The 19944-nt window shown below is 40.6% G+C and overlaps 1 protein-coding gene across 3 annotated transcripts in view; it reads left to right on the top strand.

Annotated features, from left to right (window-relative positions):
• Nucleotides 1-19944, top strand: part of LOC137624314 (acyl-coenzyme A thioesterase 3-like) — a 44303-nt gene that overhangs the window by 15411 nt on the left and 8948 nt on the right. Inside the window, exons 1-6 of one of the 3 annotated variants that reach the window (XM_068354976.1) lie at nucleotides 3415-3508; nucleotides 4716-4807; nucleotides 4923-5077; nucleotides 6090-6249; nucleotides 7515-7683; nucleotides 18897-19099. In XM_068354976.1, the coding sequence (XP_068211077.1) occupies nucleotides 4790-4807; nucleotides 4923-5077; nucleotides 6090-6249; nucleotides 7515-7683; nucleotides 18897-19099 (705 nt within the window). In that variant the 5' untranslated portion in view covers nucleotides 3415-3508; nucleotides 4716-4789. Of the gene's footprint in view, nucleotides 1-3414; nucleotides 3509-4715; nucleotides 4808-4922; nucleotides 5078-6089; nucleotides 6250-7514; nucleotides 7684-18896; nucleotides 19100-19944 lie in introns of those variants that run through there. The other 2 variants (XM_068354977.1, XM_068354975.1) reach the window with 2 other exon arrangements.

Raw genomic sequence — 19944 nt, 5'->3', positions numbered from 1 at the left:
TAGTATGAAAAGTAATGGGCCAAGAACACTACCCTGTGGAACACCCGATAGAACATTCCTATACTCACTATGGTGCCCATCAACAACAACTCTTTGAGATCTATTACTTAAAAAAACAATAACAATGCTAAGAAACGACCCACCCACTCCCAACTGTTTCAGTTTGAAAACAAGGGCCTCATGATTAACACGGTCAAAGGCAGCACTAAAATCAAGGCCAATCATACGAACTTCCCGACTACAATCAAGGGATTTCTGTACAGCATTGGAGATTGTAAGAAGGGCATCACATGCTCCAAGGCCTTTACGAAAACCAAATTGCAAACTAGGGAATAGATGATTACCTTCAGCAAACCTAGGACATTATGAAAATTGGGCGGTAATTAGTGGGACTTGAGCTACTACAAACACTTTCACATAGAGGAGTAACATTACCAATTCTCCAACAAGTGCTAAAAGCTTCTCTTCTTGCTAACTTGTGCAAAATAACATAACATTGGAGCTAAGAAATCTGCTGTATTTATAAAAAAAACAAAGGAAAAATACCATTTGGGTCTACACCTCCATAAGGTCTATCTGCTGAGACACCAGCAGTCATTGCCTGGTCCTCCTTGGTCGTAGCTTGGATGGAGAGGGGGTTTAGGTGCTGATCATTTGTATATATGGTCTGTCTGTCTCTAGGGCATTGTCCTGCTTGATAGGGCAATGTCACTGTCCCTTGCCTATGCCATTTATGAGCGGTGTTTAATCCATGTAACTATTCTTAAAATATTTCATTTCTTAATAGTTTATTTATTTCCTTATTTCTTTTCCTCACTTAGTTATTTTTTTCCCCTGTTGGAGCCCTTGGACTTGTAGCATCCTGCTTTTCCAAACAGGATTGTAGCTTAGCTACTACTACTACTACTACTACTACTACTACTACTAATAATAATAATGATAATAATAGTCCTTTATCTTTCTCATTTAAATTATATACCATCTTTCATTGCCATCTTACTCAATTTTCTAATACAATTCATCAAGCAAAGTTTATCAAAATACTTTACTGCCTCCCCAAACTTAACTAGGGCCAAGGAGGGCCAGGCAATGGCTGCTGATGACTCAGCAGGTAGAACTATAGGCAACCCCCCCCCCACCATCCTTAGCTCACAAGGATGGTGAGGTTGCAGACACTGCAAGAAACTAGGCCTACCGAGGTTGAGCGGGACTAGAACCCCAATCCGGTAGATCGTGTCAGGGACGTTTCCAATAGGCCACTACTGAATCTATTTAATTTCTAAAGCTAAATATATGTTCAGAAAACAAAAGAGGAAGGGAATTAATTTAGAAATATTTTTAGTAGAGATAGGATTAATATTTTTTGCAATGCTTCGGTGATCGTGGAAGAGCGAATGCAAAAAGAAGAAAAAAGTAACATTCAGCTTTTAATAGAAAAAAATGTGTTTTTTATATAGATAAAGAGAAGAGCAAAATTATTATATCAATATATTACCTAAACAAAAAATCAGAACACTTAGAGGAAATCAAAATAGAAAATTTAATATAGCTGGGAATTAAACTAGAGAGTAATAGGAACATAATTCAGAAAAGGGAAATTGTTGAAAAAAAGGATAAAAAACTAACTTAAGTTTATAATAAATTACTAAAAGGAAACACGCTAAGGAAAAGCGTCCTTCAGGAAGAGCTGCTTATCATAGCTGAAGTGTCTCTTCTACCTTTATCAATAGGAAAGTAGCCGAATTTTTCCATTATCTTACTGTTATCAGTCGTATGAGGACAGATGAGAATGTGTTAAGATTATTATTATTATTATTATTATTACTTGCTAAGCTACAACCATAGTTGGAAAAGCGAAATGCTATAAGCCCAGGGGCTCCAACAGGGAAAATAGCTCAGCGAGGAAAGGAAAAAAAATATTTTAAGAAGAGCAAGAAGATTAAAATAAATATCTCCTATATAAACTATAAAAAATTTGATAAACTAAGAGGAAGAGAAATAAGAAAGAATAGTGTGCCCAAGTGTACCCTCAAGCAAGAGAACTCTAACTCAAAAGACAGTGGAAGACCATGGTACAGAGGCTATGGCACTACCCAAGATTAGAGAACAATGGTTTTATTTCGGAGTGTTCTTCTCCTAGAAGAGCTGCTTACCATAGCTAAAGAGTCTCTTCTACCCTTACAGAGAGAAAAGTTGCCACTGATGAATTACAGTGAAGTAAGAAGAATTGTTTGGTAATCTCAGTGTTGTCCGGTTTATGAGGACAGAGGAGAATGTGTAAAGAATAGGCCAGACTATTCGGTGTGTTTGTGTGTAGGGAAAGGGGAAATGAACCGTAACCAGAGAGAAAGATCCAATGTAGTACTGTCTGGCCAATCAAGACCCCTAACTCTCTAGTGGCAGTATCTCAACGGGTGGCTAGTGCCCTGGCCAGCCAACTACCTATATCAGAAAATTCGGTGTATGTGCCAGCATAGGAAAAATAAGCCGTAACCAGAGAGAGATCCAATGTAGTACTATCTGACTAGTCAAAGGACTAAAACTACATGTAATTTTGTCTTATTTCTCTTCCATTTGTTTTGTTTAAAGTTTTTATGGTTTATAGAGACAATAATTATTTTAATTTAATTTTTCCTTGTTTCCTCTCCTCAGAGGGCTATTTTCCCTGTTGGGGCCACCGGGCTTATAGGATCCTGCTTTTCCAACTGGGGTTGTAGCTTAGAAAATAATAATAATAATAATAATAATAATAATAATAATAATAATAATAATAATAATAATAATAATAATAATAATAGTAATCTATCTGGACATACACGAAAAAGTTAAAATAGACACAAAGGGGAAGTGTAAACTGTAATTTTTATAAAAATATGGAAGAAGATTTAACCCAATTTTTGTTACTCTGCCAGAAATATAAAGAAAAAGGAGCTACAGCAAACTTACGAAGAAGACTTAAAGAAAATAGTAGGATAATTTAGTATAGTGAAACAAATGTCGAAAATAAGAAAGAAATTTTATAACAGACGTGGCGAAAAAGATGAAAGTAATTTGAAAATAAAATGAACTCAAATCTCATGGCAAACTCACTAGAAGCGCCGTTACAAAGACTGAGTTTCGATACATGAGTTAAAAAAAAGTATGTGCAGGGGTGCCATTCATACGATAATTATCCTACATGTACGGTTATTCTAGGTCCAGTACGATGTACGATACATACCTTAGGTATATACATATGTGTTTAATTAAACAATTATATTAAAATATTTTGAATTAAGTCAATCATGTAACTCCTTAATAATTATATTGACACTGTGTATGATAATTTTGGTTGAAAAACGACAATTCTAAGGCTCATGTACGATAATCCAGTCGAAATAATCTGGCAACCTGAATATGTGTAACACCCGTAGAGTTTAAATGTAAACAATGCAGTTTGTCTCCTGTGACCCCAAACTCTTGTGTTACCTTAAGGATTATATCTGGTTCCTTTAGTTGTTTCAATTCGGTAGGTCACTTACTTTGAAGTAGGATAATATGGAAACATCCATATGTCAATTTTCAATGTCCTAGGATAAAAAATACCAAATATCTGACGGTGGTGAAAATAAACTAAATTGATTTGGCGAAAAAAGCAACACTTTAATGCCGTAAACCACCTAAATGTTAAAATATCTTATGCATTTACCACTATATAATGCAAAACAGTTAAAAAATATTGAATATGAGAATGTTGTCAAAAAGAAAAAAGATATTTCCTCCGAGGTATATAACCCTATAGCTACCTCAGAAATCAATATAAGGCCCTCGAATTATATAAAGTGGCCACACAACCTCAAGTTAACGACCTCACTGCATAGCAACTCTATTCACCAGTATTCACTGAAAATCTCATTAACTTTTATACATATCACTGAGGTATATATCAAAATGTAAAAGTGTAACATATTATACCAAGATTTGTACTTTGTTCGGTAACCTGGTACCGACCTGGTGACTGACGAAAGTTTTGGAGGCCGTAATTCGGGAAATATCGGAGGCTCAGTTTGACGCATCCTACCTCTACCGATAGACATCACCAACTGACTCCGCACACCTCTAACTCTCTTGATAAGCAAAAATAACCCGGGGAATCTCTACTGTATAAGTATGGTTCTGCGCATGTGCCAGGTCCCCATATGGGGTCCACAATATGCACGTAAGGTTAAGGGCTGCTTTTCTTGCCCTACACAGCAGGGGAACCCTAATCTTTACAGGACCCCCACGGTTATTTTATCATGTTCGTTCCAAAGCATTCAACATTTCACACCGCATATTGCTCGTTTATAGTCAAATCCACACTATCAAAGCACTTAGAGAACATGAAAGTCTTCAGTTTCCTCTTGAAAGCCTTAATATCATCAGTCTTTTGGATGTCTAGTGGGAGCTTATTGTAGTCATGGGGCCAGATATTTAAAGGCTCTAAAGCCTACAGTAGACATATGTCTAGGTTCCAATAATTTGAAACCATCTGTAATTATTCTTGTGTCAACACGATCAGTTGGCTGCACAATATCTAACAGTTCTCTTAGACATTTTGAATGTTTGGATTTGATAACTTGATGGGTTATTGTACATTGTTATTTATCCTAATACTGTAAATCCTATTAGCCTTGTCTGAATATGGAAACAAACAAAGTTGCAATTCTTTAATACAACCTTTATTCTAATTGCAGAAGTAAACACATCAGAGACGTGTCTTCACTATTCCAACCAATTCGGATTTAAGAATTGTCACTTTTTAAGCAAAATGAACTCTGATTCGAGGGTAAGTTTGTTTTGTAAAGTGTGGACATGTTTTTCTACTTTTTTTTCACTGAAGTGTGCATACAATTTGTACTTTATTATAAAAAATAAATCTAGTCTTAACTCCTTCCTTTCAGGAAGGTGTAATATTGTCTGTTGATCCACTGTCGTGTCTTCATGATGAACCTGTTCATATAAAGGTATCAGGTTTGAAGCCAAACCAGGATGTCACTCTTCGGACGTCTATGAAGGATGCCCGAAACGTCCAGTTTGTGTCCTATGCACATTACAGGTAAAATGATTGCAGTTTATGTTGAAGTAATGAAGTATATTATGTTTTTCATCTGATGCATTATTCTTATTGACTGACAGGCTTTTGGTGAATTTATTCTGTCTCTATTTTCCGTTTGTTTCTATTCATATACAAACCTTTCGTCTTTTCAAATAGGGACATGCGTTCAATGTCGATGGAACATCTGTTTTCCCTTAAAACTTTTTATGCCCATAAAGTATTTGTTTAGGTTTTCATTTTCTTAGTATGTATTTAAATCTATCATCATGTGTCAGTCAATATAATCTTACATTTATTTTGATATTTTTATAAGATCTTTGTCTCTTGTTGAACAGCTTGGTGGTCTCATTATTCATGGAATAGATTTTTTTTTTTGTTCAACTATGATACTTTTATTATAATGCCCCAATTTGGAATTTGGGTAGCTGAACAATTTTATCAAATATTACTAACTTTCATGCACAGAAATGTATTTTGTACTGTACTTTATTTACTCATACATCGTATCATTATTATTATTACTAGCTAAGCTACAACCCTAGATGGAAAAGCAAGATGCTATAAGCCCAAGGGTTCCAACAGGGAAAAGTAGCCCAGTGAGGAAAGGAAACAAGGAAAAAGGAAATATTTTAAGAACACCACCACCAAAATAAATATTTCCTATATAAAGAGGAAGAGAAATAAGACAGAATAGTGTGCCCGAATGTACCCTCAAGCAAGAGAACTCTAACCCAAGACAGTGGAAGTCCATGGTACAGAGGCTATGGCACTACCCAAGACTAGAGAACAATGGTTTGATTCTGGAGGGTCCTTCTCCTAGAATAATAATCACTTATTTGAGATTATGCAGATCCAGCTAGTCTCTTTGTTTGTTATGTTCTGGTATGGTGATTCCTGATCAGAGTCCTGAAGCTTAATTTTCAATCCAAAAACTCTTAAACTCCAACTTAGCCACTTCCCTAAACACCCTGCGCGTAAAAGGTACCTGTGTCATCCGATGCTTATGTTTCAGAGCTAATGGCAACGGTGAGGTTGACGTCAATGAGATGAAATCATTAGGTGGACAGTACAAGGGGCTATTCCCCATGGGACTCTTTGGATCTCTCGTCCCCGCACCGAATGAATACAAATATATTCGCTTTTACAAAAGAGACGTTGAAAATCCTAACATTGTGAGTAACTTTTTGTTCTGTTTTTTCTTTTTTATGATTGAGATTTCCTCCCCCCTATTTTTTGTAGATTGCAGGAGTGGGATTAATTTTGCATTTGAATTTTTTTAGATTATAATTTCTCATTCCAGGATGAACTGATTCTTGTTTGAAATTTCCAGCTGTAAAGTCTAGGACAAGAGGAAGTCTGTAGGTTAGTCTTTGGAAATTTCTCTCATGACTTTTTAGTCCATTAAAACAAAAGTATGACACTGGCAACTCAGGAGCTAGGAACTCAGTTCTCTTAAAAAAAAAAAAAAAAGAAAAAAAAAATTTTCATCTGGATCTTTGCCTCTAAAAACAACAAAGTCCAGTAAAATGTTTTTAATTTTGGTGAACCTAAAAATTAATTAGTGAACTTAGCTTTAGGAAAACTGGTAGGAGGAAGATCGAGTTTCACATAGCCGTCAAACACGTCAGCAAAAGACAGTCAAGTCGTAACACCAATGTTTGTGGTTAAGGGACCTCCCTTCAATTGAGCAGAATGGAACTTAAGCTGAACATTAGAGTTTAATATCTTTTCCTGTAGATTTCGCAAGTTCTTTTCTTTATTGCTTTGTCCTTTTAGACTATTGGGACATCTTTTTAGCGAGTAATAAATCCTTTGGGCCCACAGAATCTTTTGCATAATAAAGGAAGTCAAGACAATTTCAAATGTAGAATATGAGGATGAGATCATGATGAGGGGTAGAGAGAGATGGTTTGGGCATGCTCTTTGCACTCCCCAAGAGAGATTAGTTCACTAAACGTTCAGATGTGCTCCACAAGGCACTAGAGGAGTTGGAAGACACAGGCCTACATGGCCGAGGACTATGAAGTGTGAAGTAGATGATGAATGACGAAGTATTGATTCAAAAGCTCAAGATAGAGACGACTGGCAAAATCTAACCGAAGCCCTTTGCATCAATAGGCATGGGAGGAGATGATGATGATGATGAAAGTACAGTACTCTCACCAATGCAGCAAGAGAGGCTCACTGAAGACAATACCTGCTAGTCAGAATACTATATAAACTCATGTTAGTAGTGAAACTTTGGAAACTGAAGAAAATTACAGACCTTTGCCCTGGTAGTAAAGTCATTACAGTATTTTGTGTCGTCTCATTTCCCCAGAAAGACAGCATAAAAGATTTTGGTGTATCAATCTGGAATTGGGTTAATTGGTGATGAAATCCCTTGATGTTGAGAACTTACATACAGTGCCATTAAATACCGTAAATTTCCCCTTAGGTTACAGTTGGCGTGTATGACGGACATGTTAGTATTGAAGCGCTGTGTGTATCAGAAGAAATGAAACCTCTTTCATCTGTTATTCACGAGAGGCACTACATGGGTCCTGGCGTACAGCGCATTCCAGTGCGTTATGGAAAAGTTAGAGGCTCCCTGTTTTTACCTCCAGGTAAGGCACCTACTTTTACTTACTTTGACGGCTGCTTTTCCGGTCCCATACAGCAGGGGAACTCTACTCTCTACAGGACCTACACTGCTGTTATATCTTGTTCGTTCAGTTTTTTCAACATTTTATATCGCGTATTGCTCACGTATTGTCAAGACATGTACAATACAGTAGATCTTTCAGCAGCCTCAGAATTTTGAGGAAATAATTTTGTCCCAATCGGTAGAATTAGCCAGATAATCTGACCTAACTAGGCCTTTCAGGAGCTTCTAAAATGGTTGTATTAGCTCCTACTTTTTCTGACCTCTTGCCGTACTTCATCGTTTTTTACTATGAAACTACACCTGACCTTAGAAGGTGTGATGTGTTTTTGATCAAGTTTCATACTTTAGAATTACTAAATCTGATGTGAAGATCTGTTGCAATTTGTATTTCATTCAGAAATTGCTGAGTTGAGAACCTGCTTCTCTTGTTACACATGTATGAAGTTGGGCAAACCTTCTAACCCGTTTCCTTCCTAAGTAGTCTTCCTGAGGGAAGGGAAAGTCTTCTATGTAAATTACTCTACTATACTTAGATCAGTATACTGTACTGATGGTGCATTGGGACTATTAAGAAGTGTCTTTGAATATGTTCTAATAATGATAATGGGTTTGTGTGATAAAAAACATTAATTCTTTTGTATGTTACGAAAAAAAATACTTTCAGATTTTCCATTTATTATTATTATCAATTGCTAAGTTATAACCCTAGTTGGAAAAGCAGAATACTATAAGGCCAGGGGCCACAACGGGAAAAATAGCCCAGTGAGGAAAGGAAACAAGGAAAAATAGAATAATTCAAGAACAGTAACATTAAAATAAAAAAGTCCTATATAAATTATAAATACTTTAACAAATCAAGAGGAAGAGAAATTAAATACAATAGTGTGCCTGAGGTGCAAGAGAACTCAAACCCAAAACAGTGGAAGGCCAGTACAGAGGCTATGAAACTACCCAAGACTAGAGAACAATGATTTGATTTTGGATTGTCACTATTGTATTTAATTAGTGGCAAGCCCCTCATAATGTTTTATTGTTTTTGTTTCATTTAACAGATGGCTGGTTAAACGTCCGCAAACCACTACAAGGTATATAAGAGACTCAATTATATGGGACTGAGTTTAAGGGAACCTAGTCAGCGCCATTATTTCATTTGATGAAAGAGGATTCTATGATACCATGGTCTTCCACTGTCTTGGGTTAGAGTTCTCTTGCTTGAGGGTACGCTCAGGCACACTATTCTATCTTATTTCTCTTCCTCCTGTTTGGTTAAAGTTTATATAGTTTATACTTGAGATATTTATTTCAATGTTGTTACTCTTCTCAAAATACTTTATTTTTCGTTGTTTCCTTTCCTCACTGGGCTATTTTCCCTGTTGGAGCCCTTGGGCTTATAGCATCCTGCTTTTCCAACTAGGGTTGTAGCTTAGCTAGTAATAATAATAATAAACGGATTTTGAGCGAAGCGAAAAATCTATTTTTGGGTGAGATGGCCATGTCGTCCTGATGGAAGTTCCTAAAGGGTAGCTTCCTTGGGTATATATAACTACGGCGATATTCCCAGAGAATTTACCTTAAGGTACCCAGAATTCTAACTCCTGGAGTGAATATCCCTAATAAAAGAACCAGGGATATTGCGAAATATCAGAGGACGTATTCTTGACACGCCACATAGCCATCTGCACCCCGAACAGAGTTAACACTTCAAAGGGGTAAATTGGCAAGAAAACGAAAAATGGGAAAGAAAGGAGAGCCGCTCGCAAGGTATCTCTCCTCTCCCGTTTCGTAAGCGTGCATTGCGCCATCTGAATTCCTTGTAGCGATAGACGAGGTGCTACAGATACTGTATGTAGGGAGGGGACCTACAGCCCTTTTTAGAAGAAAAGGGAAGGGCGGGTCCATCAGGACGACATGGCCATCTCACCCAAAAATAGATTTTTCGCTTCGCTCAAAATCCGTTTTTTGGGCTCAAGCCATGTCGTCCTGATAGAAGTATATCAGAGCATTACTGTATCTGTGGATTCTCAAAACGTGCCGTACTCCCCAAAGGTATTTCCCGGCCAACTAGACCTAGAGACCTAAGATGTTACCGTCATACATCTTTTCATCTAACCATAGACCATGTTAGTGCTTCCTGCCCCCTACAGGGAAGAGTCCTACTAGACTCTGGAAAAGTCTCGAAGAGTACATATACCTATGTATGAATAACAGACAAGCCAATATAGTGGTCTCACCCTATATCATGTAAAGCATAGTTTGTAAAGAACCACTGAGTTAATATGAAATATCGACCAGTTCCCCGTTCATTACTGGATTGGACAAAGGTTTATATCCGGGTAGGAGGAAAACTTGCATATCCGCCACCGTCCTCTTAGGGCATGGAGTCCTCCCACTAGGGGAAAGCATAAACCAATGCAAAAATGCTTGCATAAAGGAACAATCTATTAGAATTATCCCAGATAAATATACATAGTAAACGTAATGCTAAATCATTTCAAGTCAAATGACACAGGCAAAGGAGACGCAAGGTTCACAAGAACTAGTTTATTGACAAACAATAAAATAAAACAGGTTAAACAACAATTATACATATATAAGAGGAGGATAACCAATAAATAAGCATAAGCATGATAGTAAACAGAAAACTTGTTTATCTGAAAGAAAAACATTAGCGCCACTTTTAACATACCGAGGTATCAAAATCATAAAAGTCTGTATTACTAATCAGTTACATTAGCGTTGGAAACGCTTGGCACACATGTCTGCACTTATGCTAGGTTCACCTTTGAATATGGAACAGTCAATGTGGGCACCCTAGTGCCCTAACACTTAGTTTGTAGAACAGTTCGTAACTACACACTCACCCCGGAATTAATCGTCCCAATTAAATCCACTGTTCCTCGCAGAGTTAAACAGCAGGGTTAATGACACTACCCACTGCTACCACAGACCTCTTCAGTTGCTCCACTTGCTTCGCATAGTGACGAAAGAAACTCTGGAAGACTTCCAGCCAGTGTATGAGCGAAGATGTTCGAAATCTATACTATTGAAGAAATTTAAGGATGAGGCAACTTTCCTCGGATCGTGACCTGCGGGTGTACTGTCTGGATCCGCTCTGCGAATAAAATAGGTGATTTTCGCCCTAAGTTGTTTCAGTGATAAATTTGAGCCTGATGTTTCTCCCCTGAATAGTTGACCACCCCTGAAGTCTGAAGTTCTACGAAGATAGACCTTTAGGCATTCCACTGGACATAGAGATGCATCTTCTTTCAGAGGGCAGATTCTCCAGGGACCCCACCTCTTGGTGGGTAACTCGTTCTTGGCGAGAAACATAGGATCCGGAAACAGGTTCAGTTCTCCCCCATCCAAGAACTGAACACGACCTTCCTCTCTCGAGAGGGCTACAATTTCACTAACCCTGGCCCCCGACGCGAGTTTAAACAGAAAAATAACTTTTTGGGTCAAATCCTTTAAAGCACACTCCTCATTGTTCAACAGCGAAGCGAAATTAAGAACTTTATCTAGAGACCATGAAATGGGCTTGGGAGGTGCTGATGGTCTGAGCCTAGCACAGGCTTTCGGAATTTTATTAAAAATATCGTTAGAGAGGTCGACCTGGAAGGCATATAAAATGGGTCTTGTCAAAGCAGATTTACACGTTGATATTGTGTTGGCTGCTAACCCTTGACCATGGAGGTGGATGAAGAAAGATAAGCAGAAGTCCGTCGAGATCTTTTGCGGATTCTTCGCCTTGACAAAGGCCACCCATTTTCTCCATGATGACTCATATTGCCTTCTAGTGGATTTGCATTTATATTCCTCTAGGAAGTCTATACTGTCTTTCAAAATCCCGAAACGTTTTCTCACCGCTAGGGAGAGAAAATCATGAGCTGCAGGTTCCGGGTTTTCTGTGATGAAGCGCAGACAGTCGACTTCTGAACTCGCTGGGTCAGAACTGGATCTGGTAACGGTAGACACTTCAGCCGTAGTTCCAATGCCAGAGGGAACCACACGCTGTTCGGCCACTTGTGAGCCACTATTGCCACTACTCCCTTGAAAGATCTCAGTTTGTTGAGGACCCTCAATAGAAGGTTGTGAGGAGGGAACAGGTAAATCCTGGACCATCTGCTCCAGTCGAGGGACATCGCGTCCACTGCTTCTGCCAAGGGATCCTCGTACGGGGACACGTAAAGGGGTAACTTCTTGTTGTCTTTCGTCGCAAAGAGGTCTATTTGCAGTTCTGGGACTTGACTCAAGATGAAGGAGAATGATCCTGCGTCTAGGGACCATTCCGACTCTATCGGTGTGAACCTGGATAGAGCGTCCGCTGTCACATTGCGGACTCCTTGAAGGTGAACTGCCGACAGGTACCACTTCTTCTTTTCCGCCAGTCGAAAGATGGCCAACATCACCTGGTTGAGTGGTGGTGACCTCGATTCTTGTCGATTCAAGCATCTCACAATCACCTCGCTGTCCAGTACCAACCTTATGTGGATCGAGAGACGAGGGAAGACTTTCTTCAAGGTAAGGAGTACTGCCATAGCTTCCAGAAAGTTTATGTGAAATGTCTTGAATAGATTGGACCAAGTTCCTTGGGCCTTCTTCCGATGAGAATGACCTCCCCACCCCTCCTTCGAGGCGTCTGTGTGAATAGTCAACGAGGGGGGAGGTGGCTGAAGAAGCACTGACTTCTTTAGTTGCCTGACTTGGGACCAAGGCCTGAGAAGCGTACGTAGACGAAGCGGTACTGGTCTTATCAGATCTCTTCGCTCGTTTGATGCATAACTTCTCCAAACTCTGGTTGCATCCTTTAGCTGTGCTCTTAGCACCGGGTCTGTTACTGAGGCAAACTGGAGAGAACCCAGCACTCTCTTCTGTTCGCGTCTTGATATCCTTTCGGAATCCAGAAGTCTCTTGACAGAACCAACTACAGTATCTCCTTCCTCTTCTTCGCCGGGATGGAGAGTTGGTGTGACACTAGGTCCCAGTGGATTCCCAACCACTGGAACTTTTAAGATGGAGAAAGTCAAGACTTTTTTCTGTTGATCTTGAAGCCTAGATGCTCTAGGAACTGGATCACATGTAGGGAAGCTTGCAAACATTCTGTCTTGGATGCTGCCCACACCAGCCAGTCGTCCAGGTAGGCTACCACCTGGATTCCCTTTAGGCGTAATTGTTTGAGAGCTACGCTTGCAAGCTTCGTGAAGATCCTTGGGGCTATGTTTAGCCCGAATGGCATGGCTCTGAAGGCGTAGAGTCTTCGATGTAGCTTGAACCCTAGGTAGGGGGAGAGTTGACGATTGATTGAAATGTGCCAATAGGCGTCTGACAAATCTATGGAGACGGTATATGCCCTCTTGGGCAGTAAGGTCCTTATGTGTTGCAGTGTTAGCATCTTGAACTTGCAGTTCACTATGAACTTGTTGAGTGGCGACAAGTCCAGAATGACACTGAGTTTTTCCGAGTCCTTCTTGGGAACACAAAACAGCCTCCCTTGGAATTTGATGGACTTTACCCTTCGGATCACATTTTTCTCCAACAGTTCTTGAATGTACTCCTCCAGAACGGGGGTGGAGTGTTGGAAAAATCGAGGGCACGGGGGTGGAGTGCTGTACCAGCTCCAACCCAGTCCATTCTTGAGTAGGCTGTGGGCCCAGGGATCGAAGGTCCACCGATCCCGAAAATTCTGAAGTCTCCCTCCTACCGGTATCATCTCACTTTGGCTGCTGTTGCCCTGAGGTCTTGCCTCCTTGACCGCAACCACCCCTGAATCCCCTCCCCCTTGAGGGGCGTCTAGACGAACCTCTGGCTGCTCCTCTAGGCTTCGCTCGAAAGGTAGTTGACTGCCCTTCGAACGCTGGGTTAAATGCCGGAGACTGCGTCGACACGGCTTGAGGTACCCACTGGTACGTGGTCGGGGTTTGTGCCACCATCTGGGGCACTGTAGGCATAGGAAGTTGTTGCTGCTGCTGCTGTCTGAATGGCTTGGCTGGCCGAGAGGGTAGCCTAGTCTTCTTGGTCTTCCTCTTTGGTTGGGGACCCTCATCCGGGGAAGACTTTCTCTTGAGAGGTAGGCCGCACTTCTGGAGGTTTCTTTTCTCCGTGGCGGCCTTATCTACAACCTCCTTGACCGCTTCACTAGGGAAGAGGTCTTTGCCCCAAATGCTGGAGGAGATTAGCTTCCTTGGCTCGTGCCTCACCGCAGCCGAGGCGAACACAAACTCCCTACAAGCCCTCCTAGCTTTGACGAAGCTATAAAGGTCCTTTGTCACTGTGGCTAGGTGTGTCTTAGCCACTACCATAAACATTTCATGGACCTTGGGGTCACTTGCCATTGTCTCCAGAGTCGTTTAATGAGACATTGAGGCAGCAAGTCTTTCTTTTGTCTCAAGCTCCCTGCGCAAAAGAAAGTCAGACAGCTTGGGGAGGTTCTCACCGAACTGACGTCCGGCAATATCAGCCTCCAACTTCCCGACTGAGAAGGTAAGATGGACGTCCTTCCAGTCCTTGTGGTCCTGGGTAGGGCCAAAGACAGAGGTTTACACTCCTCCAAGGAGGGGCATGGCTTACCTGCCTCGATTGCTTTCAGCACAGCTGTAAACCCTTTCTGCATAAAGGGGAAGGCTCTAGAAGAAGACACAAAGGAAGGGTGCTTCTTACTCAAAGCAGGTACCTTTGAGTTTGTGAAGCCCCTCTCTTTCATCGAGCTTGACAGGAAAGCTTGAGCCTTAGCGTGGTCCAAAACTATGACCTCCTTCGGCTCCGTTTCTTCCTTTGAGGCTGGTTCCTTCCTTAGACGGACATAACAGTCCGGATACGACTCCTTGCTGGGCCAGAATTCCACCTCCTCAAGGGGGACTGAGCCCAACTTCTCCGAAATGACGATTTTTCCCGTCGTCATAGGCATGTGCTCGGCATACCTCCAAGGGTTGGCATCTGAGCACAAGGGAAGGTCTTTCACGCTGAGCTTCTTCTGGGGCCCACGTGATGCTGCAAGTCTCCGCATCTCCAGCTTCATTGCAGCAGCCTTCTCATTATTTTCCCTCTGCATCTGTTGGATCATTCCAACGATGGAGGAAAGGGTCTTTCCCAGCTCATCTGGGAGAGAGGACGATGTTGAGGGAATAGGTTCAGGGGCCTGAACCGGAGTAGCCGACACCTCGTCGACCTCTTCCTCTTCAATGTCTGGAGCCTGATCTTCATCCTGGTCTTCTGCCAGGAGGTCCTCTTCCAGACGCTCGGACACCTCCGACATCCTGTTGTCCAACTAGATGTCCTGCAGGGCGACCGCGACTTCAGCATCCACCGGGATCTCCATTTGAGGCTGGGGAATCACTGCATCAGCTGACGCTCTAGGGAAAAGGTAAGCCTTCATCTTCTCACTTGGAAGATAGGGCCCAGAAGTGTTCTTCTGAAAGCCCCTTACCCAGGTACGAAGCTTCTCCCTTGCTGCGTCCCTTGACTCCGCCGTCTTAGGGGAATCAAAAGCCTCAGTAATCAGGTTTGTGCACACGGTACATACCTGCGGGTCCCAATACCAGAGATCACCTTTGGACACTGCGCATGCTGCGTGCCTCCTACACAAGTCATGTCCGCAGAAGTTCTTGCTGCGGACGTTGCAGAAAATGCTTCCGCACTTCGGATGGTCCTCCTGTAAAGAGAAGAAAATTCCGTGAGTATCAAGTGAACTACGTATCACTGGATATACATATCTTAGCATAACTAAACTAGAAAGGAAAGACACACACTTGTATTTCCCGCACAGTCAATTGCTGCAACCTTCCAGATAATAAAATCGTATGGTTAATCTATTCTAGAGCGACCAATAAATAATTTCCAGAGGAAATAGGTGTAGCTCACACCCAAATAAGTGATTTTAAAATGCTGGATAGTAGATAAGAAAGAACTCACTTTCTTTATCTGTATGGTTACACCAAAGGGCTGCGCAAGACAACACAAAAGTGTTAGAAAAAACTTAATGTTGTAACAAATACTATACTATAGTTTTCTCCCTACAGTATATACTATACTGAAAAATACTGGCTACAGTATAGAAGGTAATGTGCCGGCCGGCACACACCTTAATTAGTTCCAAAGTATACTACTTATAGACTATAAGGTAGAAGAACGCTGGTTCAAATGCGTGTGCCGGCGGCAACTACACAAGATAGCACCCGGCTGCCGGCCGGCAACTACACAAGATAGCACCCGGCTGCCGGCCGCCAAACGTAGCGGCCGGCAGAACCTCGGTGTGTTTCTATTGCCGGCCGGCAGCTAAACAACAACAGCACCTGGCTGCCGGCCACTAATCGTAGCGGCCGGCAGAACAATGGTGTGATATATAGCCGGCCGGCAGCAAAAGAACCAGAGAACTCTGACTGCCCGGCTGCCGGTCACTTAGGCCGGCAGCCGGGCTAGGGTACAAACACTAGAAGAAAAACAGAATGGATGCCGGGATAAGAGACTGTACTGCCTCATAGCCCGGCAACCCGAAAGAGTGCACATAAGGAAGGGGAGAATATAACTTCAGGCTTCCTGACCAATGCCATCTGGCTCTACAGACAAACATGGATGAGAGACCAAGGGAGGTCCGGGCAGCACTCAAAGCAGAAGACCCTTGCCGGACAGGGATGCAATGGCTAGGCCATCACTAAGGAAAGAGGGGAAAAGGGGGAGGAGGGTCCTGCCAACCTTGCTCTAATAATGAATCACCCGCAGCCAAGAAAACTCATCTTAGCCTCGGGGAGATCCGAGGAGGGAGGCCAGCAATACTTGCCAACTCCCTCGGAACCAAAGCAAGGAAGGCGTTGTTATTCACAGAAGAAGAGGATCTCATCCTCCACACCGAGAACAACAACACTGGACTAGTCTGCTAGATCACAAAAAGAAGGAATCATCTCGTACAGAAACCTTCGAAAGTGAACTAAGGAGGCTAAGCCTCCTATGTCTGCTGTCAGCCTAGCAAGGGAATCTCAATCACAAGCTAGACAGAAACAGACTCAGACTAAGAACTCTGATGTCCTGCCCCCTTCCTGAAGCCAGACTTACTGGAAACAGAAAAGAACAGAAACACCCTAATATAGTTGTATCTAAAGTCAATTCAGATAAACCATTAGGGTTAAGCCCAAGGCTTAAGCAGAGGGAAATGGATTGCACACATTCTCCGAAGAGAAGAGAGCAACCGGGGAGTGTGAGAAAGTATACTATGGCCCCATAGACAACTAGCCTAGGCGCGAAGAGAATCGATTACCTAAATCACCGAAACTCACTCGTATTCTATCTTGGAAGAAAATCAATATAATCTTAAATGTATAAAACTGCCTAAAGCTTCAATAAAATTTTAAAACACTCGGAAATCTGAATACTGTATCATGCAGGAAAGTACTAGGGCCAAACGACTAGGCTACAAGGTCTAGCGTAGGTCCGAATCGGCAAATCCTTCGCCAAAACGGAAATACTAAAAGCATCATATAAAGAAAACCTATGCAACGCTGAATAGCTAAAATTATTAAAGCGAAACAGCCGGGAACGTCGCTCTGGCTAACTAAATAACTCATACATAGCGAGCGACAGCGTCCAGGACGCCTCCGGTAGGCAACAGCTCTTGTAACAACGATATCACTATCGAATCACTTTTAAAATTACCAAGAGCTTACATTTATACATAAAAGAAATAATACTCAACTTATCAGAAGCAGAAGTTGGAGAAAGCATTATAAAGTTGAAATAATCCAAGAATTGCGAGATAACACAGGGAAAAACACCAAGTTGTTGAGCTACGCAAAAAGGAATACAGATGGCGCCGTGAGCGGCGCAATGCACGCTTACGAAACGGGAGAGGAGAGATACCTTGCGAGCGGCTCTCCTTTCTTTCTCGTTTTTCGTTTTCTTGCCAATTGACCCCTTCGAAGTGTTAACTCTGTTCGGGGTGCAGATTGCCATGTGGCGTGTCAAGAATACGTCCTCTGATATTTCGCGATATGCCTGGTTCTTTTATTAGGGATATTCGCTCCAGGAGTTAGAATTCTGGGTACCTTAAGGTAAATTCTCTGGGAATATCGTCATAGTTATATATACCCAAGGAAGCTACCCTTTAGGAACTTCCATCAGGACGTCATGGTTTGAGCCCAAAAATAACAATATAATAGTTGTAAATTGGAAATTTTCTTGGCTCACTCAACTTTTTTATCTGTATTTTATCAATGTACAAAAGCCCCTTTCAGCGGTGATTATTGTTCTTATGGAAGTTTTTGTTTTTTTTCAATAAGAGAATGCACAAATTGTGTGATAAAATTTCCCTACCTTTGCTTGTTTAAATGACAAAAATCAATCAATATTAAGAAAGTACTGTAGTTGCAATTTTTCTAGAAAAAAAAAAATCCGTTTTGAGAAATCGGGCTTCAAAGTTTTGTTGAGATTGGTTGAATATACTTTAGTATGCATAAGTATGGGGTTTGACCAAATGGCTATTTTATGGGCAAATTTTATGCTTCAGTTATTGCCTGACACTTTATGCTTCTTTCAGCATGAAAATTGTATGTATAAAAATGAACTGACAAATGGATACGATGAATATAACTTGAGAGAAATGTGCAACAAACGTTTATTTAAGATACCATCGAGTAAAGAAAGAAATGATATTCTCTTCTTGAGAAAATTAGAGAAAATTTTGTTGTTGCAGTTTATGGGACACTGAAGTGACTCTTTCCCTCAAATTCTTGAAGAAAAGTAAATAAAAAGGTAGCCTGATCAGAAAGGGGTATGTAAGGGACTGGATGGGCTTGTGTGTGTATTAATAAAGAACATTTTAGTCATAAAGGTGTTTTCATTAAAAAAACAATTTGAAACATGAAATATAAACTTTCTCCTAGCAAAAAATGCAACCATCTGAATTTCCAAAAGTCCAAGCAGACATTGCGAGTTGTACCCCTTAAGACAAGTGTCTTTTAAGCCTCCATTTCTAAAAGAACAATGGATGGTGTGAAATGGTGTGACAGAAAAAGGTGCACCAAATATAGTATTTCCGGTGTTTAGTGTCTCTTTGCATTGGGGTGACAAAAGTGTCCTCACAGCCTGTCCTTCGACCCTGTTCTCACCATCTTTGGAGCTGTAAGCACTGATACGGGATGGGCCAATGTACCTGTATTTTATGTTATTATAAGATTCCCTTTGCAGGTGATGGTCCATTCCCAGGAATTGTAGATATGTTTGGTACTTCTGGAGGCCTACTTGAATTTAGGTCAGCCCAGTTTGCTAGTCGTGGCTTTGCTTCACTTGCTCTGGCTTTTTTCAACTATGATGATCTTCCCAAATTCTTAGAAGAGTTTGACATTGCGTATTTTGAAGAGGCTGTAGAGTATCTTCTGAAGCATGAGAAGGTTAGTATTGCTTTTTTTTTTAAAGTAGAGGGAAACCTTATCCCTGGTAACTAGGTTCCAACCCACAACAATTCTATTATTGTAGAATTCTGTGGATGATATGCAAAATAAACTAAAGAAGATTTTTCTTGTATATATACACTTTTGACCTGTAATTGTACTTTAAATGTAAAGTACCCTACAGTAGTTAATGCACTGTGCTGTAATTATATTATACAATACATTACATTATAATGGCAATGTAGTATTAACCCCCCTCTATGCTTAATTGATATTTTATCTGATTCTGTTATTTTGGGGTCATTTCAAACTGTTTCTCAACCGATTTTCATGATTTAAGAAGCATTGCAAAGATAATTTTCTATCAAATATTTTTTTTTAGAACAGATTATTGTTATCCATCCTCTTTGTCCCCAAGCATTGGCAATATTAATAAAGATTGCCATTTTTTCTTATATAGGTTTTTATAATTTTTGACAATCATTCTATAAATCTTTAGAGCATAAAATTTCCTATTTTTTCATATATGAATGTTAAATATTAATCAATAAAAAAGTAGTTTAAATTTTTTCTCTGAAAATGTCATGTATTGAGAAATTGGCTTTTTTTCAAAAATCATTTGAATAACTTCATTAAGGGTTAGTTTTGACTCTTAAGGGTAATTACACCTCACCACTGGGTATTATAAGGACATAATCATCATATTTCAGGGTTATTTACTAAGCAATGATGAACCCTTTCCCTCAAATCTATAAATATAGTATTTTTATTATAAAATAAATTTTTAAATATACTTACCTGGTAGTTCCATATATATAGCTTGAATCCCGCGTTTCAACGCGGCA

The sequence above is a fragment of the Palaemon carinicauda genome, chromosome 31 (assembly GCF_036898095.1).
Source record: "Palaemon carinicauda isolate YSFRI2023 chromosome 31, ASM3689809v2, whole genome shotgun sequence".
Lineage (NCBI taxonomy): Eukaryota > Metazoa > Arthropoda > Malacostraca > Decapoda > Palaemonidae > Palaemon > Palaemon carinicauda.
Note: the sequence above shows the minus strand (reverse complement) of the source record. Positions and strands in the feature narration are given on the sequence as shown.